The sequence below is a fragment of the Platalea leucorodia genome (genome assembly GCF_965183815.1).
Source record: "Platalea leucorodia genome assembly, chromosome: 5".
NCBI classification, from domain to species: domain Eukaryota; kingdom Metazoa; phylum Chordata; class Aves; order Pelecaniformes; family Threskiornithidae; genus Platalea; species Platalea leucorodia.
The window spans coordinates 80,051,694-80,063,794 of NC_138827.1; the positions used below are offsets into that span (position 1 = coordinate 80,051,694).

The window sequence follows — 12,101 nt, forward strand, 5'->3', positions numbered from 1 at the left end:
CACCTATAAATCTTTCAGGATCTCACCATTTACATATTCATTTTGTTTTCACAAAAAAACCCCAAACTTGCCATTAATCATTTCAAATGCACTTTCAATGTAAGGTTAAACTTACCTAGATTCAAGAAAGCTAAGACTACTCTACATTATTAAATGTTAGTAATATCTTGGCGAGACAAAACAGGCCTAAACACAAAGCTCAAGCAGTAAGCTATAAAATGTCATTTTATATTTGATAGAAAGCTTTAATTTCAAAATATGTATTAAAAATGTAAGGGCATTTCTTTGCTTAAAAGTCTACTACCTCAGATTACAATCAAGAATATGAAAAAAGCATGACTCCTTGCAATATAAATTAAAGGAAACTCAGGAAAATTAGAAGACTTCACTGAATGTTAAGGTGAGCACAATTAAAGCCATATTGCTAGTTAATCGCTTAGGAGAACAAACTACACACAGATCTACCTCTCTCTGGAGGCTCTTCCGCCTTGAACTCTGGTAGATTGAGGACAAAAAAAGTCATTAAATAAATCATTTGGAAGGAGGTATCATTTGAAATAAATTCTATTTCTATTATCAGTACACTTAGCAAAGATTACTGGAGGAAAAAAAAATACTAAGAAATTCATAAAAACAGTAAAAAAATAATCCTAACAAAAGAAGCCAAAACAGGCAATAACTTAAACTAATCTAGGAAAAGGACCGGTATTTGTATGTACTTACTTGTGATGAAGCTAAACCATCAGAACTTGTACTTGCAGGTGGTTCCCTCTTCACCTCTGGAGCAGTTTCTGGTACTCTTACTCGGACATAGTTAATGAAGTGGCGCATGTTTGAAACCAAGTTACTACCTGGAAACCAACTATCATGGCAACGCTCTTGTCCACCTGCAGGTTCCTAAAACAGTAAAAAAAAATTAGTATATTTTCTCTTATGTGTTACAGTAATTCATGTTGTTTTTATAAGTGTATTACAGAGGCCATCATCTCTCCATGAGATAGGAACAATATGTTGAACAGTATGTAGCTCACTAAAGCTGATATACCTCTTAAAAATTATGATATGGCTGATGCCTACCGTGAGGACTATGGGTCTGATAAATACATAAATCTACACATTTGATTTTAATATAATCAAATACATGCCATCAGTGCTATCTAGCAGAAGTAAAAGGAACAACTCAGAGTAATCCAAAGCTGTATAATCTAAGATTAATACAAAAAATCTGAACTATACAGAAGTTAATCTCTGCAAAAAAAAAAAGTGGCAGATCTTTAGTCATATAAGCAATGTTCAACAGCAGGAAAAATTATGAAAGTCATATACCACAAGGGAATCTGGAATCATGAAAATGATGGCTCTTCATATTCAAATTCTCATCAAAAGCACAGTTAAAATTTTAGCTAATTCATATATTTGAGAAGATACAGAGCTTTAGCAATAAAATGCTCAGTGATAAAGGTCTCAGTTGAAAATCCAGAAATTTAAGCAAGTTTTAGATGCAATCATTTTAAATTTTTCTTGCACCCAATTTCAAGTACTGATTTACAGAGTAGTAAAGATCTAACCAATCTGTGTTGCCAGGTTATATATACAGAAACTGTTGAAAAACATAACAAGATACCATACTCCTCTTCACAACAGATGCAATTTTCTTATTTTTGTTTCCTTAGTTGATCCCTGCCTAAGTAAATAAAGATGTTTTATTCTAATTCCTATGGTAAAATTATAATTTTAATAAACATCTATTTTTAAACAATATTGAATCATTAGAAAACACTTTTATATTTTAATGAAAAAGATGGTTTTTTTTCTTACCTCTTCATCTGACTCCTGTTCTGGAGAATTTTCTAACCCCAGCTCAATCAAATACAAAACCATGCAAAGCACGTGTTCTGATAAATTCTGATGATCCATTAATATCTAGGCAGAAAACCAGACATTCACATCTTAGAAGGTTTTATCTTTGATATTCTCACAATTCCTATTCCAAAAAACCAAAAGCTGCCAAAAACCTAATGGACATCTCTAACCTAAACTGGAAGGTAAAGAAACTAGCCATGTGTCTCATATGAAGAAGCTCAAGATACTACCTACAAATTTTATCTCCAAGCATGACCTTCCAGGTTAGCCACACTAGGAAAGGCGGAACATTTTGAGCCACATATGTGATTTTTGCCTGGGTTTGGTTTGTTGATTTTTTTGTTTGTTTGTTTTGTTATGTTGGTTTTTTTTTTTCCCCTTAATTTATCACTGTGCTCGCAAGAGCTGTTTAATGAGATACGAGTATCAGTTAAAAAGAAAAGACTAGACAGGCAGAACACCATAACAACACTTGCTACCCTAGTATATTTTTGGTTGACACTGAGCACCAATTTTAGCATTTAAAATAGTTTTCTTTTTTGTTGCACAGTAACACTTTCAAAGTCCTATCATATGCATAAAAATACATTAAGGAAAAAATTATTTTCAAGAGCAGTGAATTGCCTATTCAAGTTCCTGGAATATCTACTCTGAAACATTAGCAAGATATTTTAAACTTCACTCTTGCTATGACTGAATGCTCCAGCAAAACACCTGATTAGTGATTACAGAATCATAGAATCATAGAATCGTCAAGGTTGGAAAAGACCCTTAGGATCATCAAGTCCAACCGTTAACCTAACACTGCCAAGTCCATCTATACCATGTCCTCGAGCACCACATCTATCCGTTCTTTAAATACCTCCAGGGATGGAGACTCAACCACTTCCCTGGGCAGCCTGTTCCAATGCTTGACCAATTATGCTACAGGATAAAAAAAAAAGTTCCAAGTAGGCCAAGAATAGTAAAAGTAATAACATTAATATAGCTCTCCAATAACAGTAATGGAACACTACTACAAAATAAGACATGTAATTTTGGATGTGATGGATCAACAGGAGTGTTGTATTTAAGAGACAGGAAATCATTATTCCACTCAGCCTATTAAGACTTCAGTATATCTAAACGTACAAAGAGAGTGTTCTGGATAATAGACTTTGGAGTCTTCAGTTTTTATTTAATTTTTTAAGATGATTAAAAATTACTTTGATGTTTAGAAAAAACTAACCTTTGAGCATCACCACAAAAGCAAAACTGAATTTTGCATCTCTTGACAGTCAAACAAACTTGTACCTTAAAATTGTTACTAGTTCAAGCTGCGATTTACTTTAACACCAAAGTGCCAGGTAAAGCTGCACAGATACCACTACTGTCAGCTGCAAGCAAAAAGCTGCACCTAGCCTTCCCTCCCTTTTTCACGTGATCAGTCACCATAAGGCCTCATGAGGTCCTAGTCCTATAAGCGATGCCTGGATAACTGGGAATGCCAGAAGGGTTAACATGAATTTAGTTCACAACTATCTTCACATAATCTTTTTTAACTACAAATAATAAATAATCTTATTTTTAAATTAATAAAAGCCCATATCTTTCTTCTCACACAGCTTTCAATGCATTTAGATGAAGAACCAGTGCTGCTGAAATTAAAAACCAGGACAACTTTCCTCTTGAGAATATTCTGATTTAAAGGGAAGAAAATGGCAAGAACCTGCAAGTTACCAAAAAAGTGGATAAGAAAAGATGTTTAAAATTTCACTGTAGACAGGCTGCTATAGAAATTAATATTTTTAGAGTGTAGCCTAGTAAATCTTTAAATATAACTTGGTTGGTTTTGAAGTGGCCAAATTTCATAAGTAGATACACCTATTAGAAACATCACAGAAAGTTCTTAAAATAAATATTGTTTTACAACAGCTTTTCCAAATTATGTTTGAGCAGCTGATTTAATCAAACCCAATCAAATCTGAGATTAGAGATATTATTTAATTAAAAAAGGCACTCAGTATTACATTAATATGAAAACCACGTGCAGTTGTACCAGTCAGAACCAGAAGTCGCATTGACTAACACTTCTGAAAAGTCAAATCATCAAATGTAGTTCACTGTTCTTCTGTAGCCAGTCCCAAAAGTCAAGAGATATAAAAGCTGTCATAAATTGGCAAAATTTCAAAATAGACAAAACATCATTTAAGGCAATCCATGGCATCAATCGCTATGTAATTTCTACCATCCGTAAATCTGGTAGAAACGTATTTGGCATTCCAGCTCAAACAGCAACTCTGAAATTTTAAGATTCTCAAGATTTAAGTGCTTGAAGCTTCTTAATGGAATAAGAGAAAAAACGGCCAAAAAAATAATACAAGCAAGACAGTAAAAGATCATGCATTCCTTCCCTATGTTCTCTGTTTTTGTTCCATGTCAAAATATTTTTTCATCTTCTACATAACCCCAAGCTCTCCTTTTCTTCACCAGCCTTCCTGTAAGTCTCCTGTCTAGTACCTTCTCCAGGCATGCTCCTTCCCCCGTCTCTGCTACGTACTACCTCATCTCAGCCTCGTTCTTCACCCTGCAGCAATCAGGCAGCCCAGCCCCTGCAGCGGGCTGGGGCTAAGCATGGTCAAACATACTGCGTGCAGCAGCTTCCCTCGCCAAAACTACGGAAGTCCCTGGGAAACAGAGTACTGCCACTCCCAGCAAAGTTCTGGTTAGCTCTGGTGTGGGGCATGCCCGCCCTGGGGCTGACTTTCTCGGGACTTCTGAAGTTAACAGAACAAAATAAACATCCACTGAACGCGCACACAATGTAACTTTGCAATGCCTACAGTTTAGCTAAATTCAGTTTCAGAATATTGATAAAAGAATGTTTAAAACATGGGAAAAGGGGATGTATTTTGTCCTTGCTTCATTCTTGGAAACTCATGCCAGAACAGGCATTCAGCATGAAAAATGTCAGCCATTGGTTAAATTTCAGCAAGATAAGGAATTAGATGTCTGGCAATGGAAAACCTTGACCAACCATTCGATGTGGTACTACTGAGCTTCCAAAAGGTACAGCCTCTGCACATGAAATTCAGTCTTCACCATAACATGTCTCATTCTATTATGGATAAGGAAGAACTAGTAGTAAAACAGTCACATTTTTATATTTCGTATTTTTAAAGTAGATTTTTGAAATTGTACTAACTACATAGCAAAACCTATAGTTTAATGAAGTAATTAATTTGTAAGCAATATGAAGCTTTTGAGAATAAGTCCTTTTCTGTCATAAAGGTGAAATATATTCAATGAATTCAGGTAAAATCTTAAGTCGTCATTCATCTTAATGATATAGGGACAACTTATACGATGCTTCATTAGAGAAAGAAATCAGCTGAAACAGCTCTGGGAATAAGCATGGCACTTTGTGAATACCACATAGTTATTACTATACTTAACGACAGATATTTTCTATTCAACAGAAGTTTAACAGTGAAACAAAACAACAGCTTTAGGGGAGCTGGGAGCACTTAAAAGAGCACAAAAGAAAAGTCTGCCCAGAAAAAGCACTACTGTGCCTCAAACAAACCACTTTTTATAGTCCCTCATCTGCCTCTGGAGCACACTGCTTTGAAAGCACTTTACAAAGACAGATTCAAAGTCCCATTTTCCGATTAACGTACTCTTCATAAAGGATGCACTTCTCTTAAAGAGGGCAGCCAACTATCAAAGACAAAACCAAACACAATTTAAAGGCATCAATTAGTCCTGAAAAACAAGTGCTATAACATTATCAAAAGCCAGAATGTATCTGGGAAGTGATGTCAGAACCAGCTGCAGCTATGAGATGTATCTTCCATTTAGGATCTAAAGCCATCAAGGTTACATATATTTGAAAAGGCGGTTGATGGCTTAAAACGCTGCACTGGGAGCCAAAGGAACACCACTCACACCACCACGCTCCCCAAAACCCATCACGGAACAACAATGCAAATGGCAACTCTGATGGTTAAGACAGCGTTCCTCAAAGCAGAGTAAGACAGCTCATCCACTTGGGTACCTGACTTAGTGGATGTATATATGAAATAATCATTCATGAAATAATGAAAATGGTTGAAAAACACCATCATATTAGACTTATAAAATAGAACAAAAAATAAAAATGTTATATAAATTCGAACCTGACTACTATAAATAATGTATTAAAAAAAAAAATCATAATTCTAAGAACTCCTGTTCTGAAAAAATGGAAGTAAAATACTGGACTTAATGATAATTATGACTGTACCTTGTAAAGAAGTGTGAACAGCACAATGTGCAGGGTTTTACAGTGTAAAAGCTTTATGAGACCCTTGTAACTTGGATGTAGCGGTGTTCTTTTCTTGTACGGAGGCCATGGGTTCCCAGGGAATTTACCACTTTGCTTTAAACTGTTGAAACAAATGAGATTTATGTTAAACACTGGAATAATGTAGACAACTGCCACTGCAGGATAACTATCCTGCATTCTTTTTGTTTAGACCGACTTTAGAATCGATGAGCATTTCTAAGCCATTTCATTTATTTAAGCAGCATTCCAAAAATTGGAATGTATACACAAACTGAATCCAGTCTTGTTTTTCTGTGGATTACCACTGATTTAAATGACCTTTATTTATAAAGTTAAATGCATTTTTAATTACTGCTATGAATTTAAACTATGAATTTAAGAATTCCATTCTCATTCTAAGAGACGCATAGAAAAGATGGAAAATTTTTCACTTCACCCAAATCCACATATTAGTCAGACATCCAACACAGAAATCTCAATTCTGTAGGAATGGATTACAGGCAACACTAGGAAACGCTAGACATAAGTAGCTATAGTTAGCACTACCAGCGCTATCATATCTATGAACTTCAAAATTAAATGTTAAGTTCAATGTGGACCCACATTTCTAATAACAAGCTGGAATCCAGTACAGTAGACAATGCAATTATTTAACAGAATACTATCTTGCTCAAAATCACTTATGGTATACGTTTGTGATGACCCTTTGACTTAATGGAATGAGCACAGGGGCAGATGATTATTTCACTAAGTTTATTATCAGGGGTTTTTAAACTTGGTTTTTACTCCCAAGGTGTGAAGTAAAAGATAACCAAATTACATTAGCTGAAATAAGAATCTGTAAGGGTAAGAAGCTGTAAGGGATGGAATGTTAAGGGACAGAATTAAGACCAAATCATTTTGCTTCTTAGAACCTAAAAGGGTGCCACAAGTGTTTTTTTCCTGTATTTAAATCAGAATTTAATTCACCCATGGTTTCTGTCATGGGTGAATACACAGAAAAAAATCCCACATTGTCTTCAATATAATTTCAAAGCACAGAACACTGTAATACTGTGCTTCATGTACCCAAATGTAAAATAAATGAAAAATAGATAAGGCTGCTTTCTTTAAGTTATTTGTAACTGAGTTTTAAACATTAACTTTTGGTTAAGTATTTTATCTGTGATGATATTCACTACTTTGTCTGTGGCACTTCAGATGTATTTTTAAACATTTATGGAAGAGTCACAGACTAACCTAACCAAAACCCTGATACTGCCTGTAACTTTAGAAACTATTTACTCAAGGACAAATCTGGGGCCTGAAAACATTGATAACATGATGAGCATTACCAGGCAGTGAAAAGAAAAAAAAATATTTTTCTGTGCAATGAGCAACAATAAGATATTACATTTCTAAAAATGATCCAACTTACAATGCTGTATATCTGTCCATTGCAGACTGCACATCTCTACGGTAAACCGTTCGAAGTATTACCATGACAGGGTCAAACTCCTTATCCCAAACTTCAGCTGTCGTTTAAAAGAAGTCACATGTTAAAATTCTCTTTACAGACCTTACAACTTATTCTAGATTCTCTTCTTAACTAGTTTCAATTATGTAATTTTCTATTATATAATAATTTTTTTGCAGCAAAGTACAGTAATTTTTCCTAATTTCACCAAAAATACTTTCCTTAGTTCCAAAACAAAAACTTAGCAACCTATTAAGGCAATAGATCTTTTCTATTAACAAGCTTTATTTCAGTATCTTCTAGCTTTCTTTTCTGTTACGTAATAATTTACAATGTGGGATAAAAGATTAAAAGAAAAATCACATATTTCTGATAAAATAACAGTTGAAACACATGCTGAAGGAAGTTAACAAAACAAAACAAACACAACTCCAAATTAATTTTAAAATCTAAGTAAATGTATTTATCCAATTGTAAGTATATGAAGGCAGCCCCAAAAACACCTTTTCTATACGCATCTTGTTTTGCTCTTTTTAATTTCCAAGCACATGTAGAGAAAAGGTTTTAATTATTTTTCACTTGGTACTTGATAAGCACAAACCCTCTTGAAAATAGGAAGTAAACCCTGCAGAGCACTTAACAGGTAGGCGATATTTAACTACTAACTGCAGTGAGCCAAATGACTACACCACCACAATTTTTTGTCCAGTCTCAAAAATGACCAAGTTTCTTATGAAATAACATTTGTGATCAATCCTTTACAAACATGCCTTTGTTTTAAAACTAATATCTATGCATTATTTTGGCATTAAAATCTTAGTTATCTCTGTTTAATTTAGTACCTCTAAAGTACCATCCAGAGTGGCTTTTCAGAGCAATCAATAAGAAAAGTCTAAACAGACTATAAATAGATATCCCATTTAACTGCTATTTTTTTCTATTTACAAGTTATTAAAACACAAAACTAAGTTTCCAACCTAAAGCCAAATGAAGCTGTTCATTCCATTAATTTTTTGGAAGTGTTTAGCTCCCGTAACACAGCAACATGAAGGCAAGATTCAATAATCCCATCAAAGGAAGAAGAAAACCAACGGATACAGAATTTTAGCTCCACCAGCAGGCATAACACAACGCAAGCGCTTACAACATTCTTTAAAGTTTTCACAGGCAAAAGTAGGCAGCTTTATCACGCTTTTGAGATTAATTTCCCCCAGGCGGGAAGACAAGTGGCCTATACTCCTATTAACCCCTGCTAATGTTAACAGTTCTACAGATACGCTCATACACTGCTGAGAGAGAACACTTAGCGTAGTTTCTACTATGTATGAAAGATGATCAGCTTGCAAAAAATCCATTTTTTCTGGACAGAGTTTACTACTGCAGTCTGAAACACAGACCAAGCTTGTTTGGGCTGCTAATGCACAGTAAGGAAAAAGGACTAAGTGAGGGAGCCATATGGGGAAGATTAGAAATGCACACACAGCCCGTCTTCAGCACACAAATCCACAGAGAACAGGAAGAACTGTGTCCTTTTCTTGGAAGTTTTTCGTTGTTTTGTTTTGTTTTGTTTTTTTTTTAACCAATGGTTAATGGAAGCAAAATCTGGGGCTTCTGCAATCATAAAGTAGATGATACCCGTCCCCCCCCCATCCCCCGTCCCCCCAAATTTAGGGAAACAAGGGATTAGGGGGAATGGATCTCAACATGACCTGCTTAAACTGTGATAGGCCACGAATTACAATTCTTAAAAGCAACTGGAATATCACCATCTTTTTGAGAACTTATATAGTCTTATAAACACTTAAAACGCTATAGTACACAACAAAACCATGTTGGCTTTAATTCCTGCAGAAGCTCTTTCAATTTTTTATTACTTTAAGAAAAAGGGATTCTGCATAGTGTTACAAATTAATTCAGTGTTCGCTGCTATAGGTGAGATACTTAAAGTTTTTTTTAAGAGAAACAATCTATTCCAGAGGTAAACTATGTTAAAAAAAACCTAACACAACCCCCCCCCAAAACACTATAATCTAGCATCAGATTCCCTAAAAACAGTGTTATAATCAAAAATACCATCTTTTTTTTTTCCTTCACACTGTGTTATTAAAAAGACTAGCATGTCACAAGCTCCAGAAACTAGACATGACATAAGGAAATGCAATTTACAGAACAGTAAAATAAAGTTATTTTAAATACATAGGTGTTAAGCTGCCTAATTACACATTGAGGAGCCAGAACCAATCAATTCCCAAACCTTTGGTTTCACAAAATTACTTCACTGACTCTTAATTTGTATAAAAGTAAGAGCTTCACTGACTCATCGATCTCCCAGTCCAAAAACTGGCAAACAAGTTAGTACAGTATTAGTTCCTACATTAACAACAACAAAATCCACAGAAGAACAGCCTACAAACCAAATGGTTTCAAAATTGTCAAGCCCCAACCCTGCCAGTTCTTAAGTGAGGTACCGAGGGGAGGAAGGACTTAATCCCTCTTCAGCTTTGCCATGAGCTGAAGCACAACCAGAGCCCACCCAGCATTTCGGATTCTTACAGGCTTATCTGCTCTGTGACAGGAAACAGTAATGGAACACCGAGTTCTCACATTCCTCCTCTCCTTTCATATACCAACACTATGTTGAGTCCAATTTAGGTGACAAGCTGGTCAGGGGAAGAAACTGGTCATTTGCGCACTGTATGCGTTATAGAATTATAGAACAATATTCTATAACCAGTCTAGTCTGAATTTTGTTCTAGACCCTCATTATGGACTGAGAAACATATTACAAGCGACTAAGATAGTTAAGCAATATAAAAGAAAGAATTATGAATCATGATATCTTTAATAATCGAAACGTGGAGAAGTTCAAAGGCAAAAATCTTTGCAACTGACCTCACTAGTGCAAACAGTTCTAAACTCTACTGAACATACAGCAGATTTTTTTAAAATCACATGAATGATTAAGTATGCAGACCAGTGAAATACAAATAACAATTTTTCAGCTCTCTTTTTCCCTTGCTTCCTAAGGATACGTGATTAATATAAGAACCTCATTTTCACTCTAGATCAAAATGAATTTATTAAAAACTATTAACAGTCTTTAGCAATGCCCTTAAATATAAGCAATAAACAATAATGAAACAGTCAAATTAGTTTTGTGGGGGTTTTGTGGGCTTTCTTTTGGGGGTGATGGGGGCTTTATTGTTGTTTGGTGGGTTGTTTTTTGTTGTTTTGTTTTGTTTTGTTTTTAATAAAGAAAAAAAACCCTCTCTGGTTAAACATCTTATCACTGATTACGTTACAAGAGGATGCAGATTACTGTACCTTTAGGTGTATACATTCCTTGTTGCATGGAACCTCCAGGTTCAAAAACAGGAGCTTTAAAATCAGCAACTGCTGACAAGACTGATTCAAAGCTTAAGCTTCCTGGAATAATACCACTTTTAGGATTGGGGTTTTCTGGAATGTAATGTTTGTGTTAAGGAAAGCAAAGTTAACTTAGTTGCAGGACACAGCATTTTACTCCCCTCTTGACATCTTCAGTCACTCATTCAGAAGCTACACTTTCAGCAGTGCTCTGTGTTTACCACAAGAGGTCTGTATGCTCCAGCTGCTATGGAACAATAACTATAACTGAAGTGAATTAAAGCCTCCTAGCTAGGACATTAAAGTTTTTAAAGCAAGCCAATTGCTACATGCTTGGCTCAAGAGGTAAGTATTAAATGAGCAATAAAAACTACTATCTGTAGTGTATATAAAGTTTTTGTAACTGCCTTTATTTACTAACACTTTGGCTCTCTCCATAGCAAGAATATTTTGCATTTACAGCTAAGTGCAGAAAAAGCAAGTAAATAGCTTGGGATCCATAAACACAGTAAGTAATACTCCATCTTGGATTGGCTATTTCTCATTTTTTGTAACAATACTTAATTGACCTACTGACATTACCTCAAATCACAAGTAACAAATACAAATAAGGACGCTTCTGCTTAAGGATGAGTGATCGCCTGTATAAATGATTCACTTATTTTACATAGTTAAGTGATTCACTTAAGTGAATTGATTTAAGTGATTCACTTATTTTACATACTTAAGTGATTGAGTTACTAGGTCATATCGTAATAATTAATACTTCTTATTACATATTTGTAACTTTCAATCTCCTCCTTTCCCATCTTTATGAATTTTTTGCTCAATCCTATCCTTGAATTGCAAGCTCTTTTGGGCAATCACCACAAGGTATTTAATTTGTCTACACAGCTTAATACACTGATAGCGTATTTGTATTCAGCTGTTTGGGGAGACGAACCATATCACTGCACAGAAAGACTTCCTACAGTTTGCTCTTCTTCAAGTGAGACACCTCCCCCCATGACACATGCATTTCACTCTAATTTCAAAGCAGCATTCAGAATTGCTATTATTTGCATTTTTAGCTATCAATAGCAAAAGCCAATATAGTGTGAAGTGGCTTCT

At 35.0% G+C, this 12,101-nt stretch overlaps 1 protein-coding gene across 1 annotated transcript in view; it reads right to left on the bottom strand.

Annotated features, from left to right (window-relative positions):
• The window catches only part of UBR3 (ubiquitin protein ligase E3 component n-recognin 3), a 119,370-nt gene that overhangs the window by 64,437 nt on the left and 42,832 nt on the right, over window positions 1-12,101 (bottom strand). The window contains exons 18-23 of the mRNA XM_082313627.1: window positions 10,950-11,089; window positions 7,587-7,683; window positions 6,128-6,269; window positions 1,819-1,923; window positions 724-897; window positions 466-495 (exon numbers count right to left, since the gene is read on the bottom strand). Coding sequence (XP_082169753.1) covers window positions 466-495; window positions 724-897; window positions 1,819-1,923; window positions 6,128-6,269; window positions 7,587-7,683; window positions 10,950-11,089 — 688 coding nt within the window. The remainder of the gene's footprint in view (window positions 1-465; window positions 496-723; window positions 898-1,818; window positions 1,924-6,127; window positions 6,270-7,586; window positions 7,684-10,949; window positions 11,090-12,101) is intronic.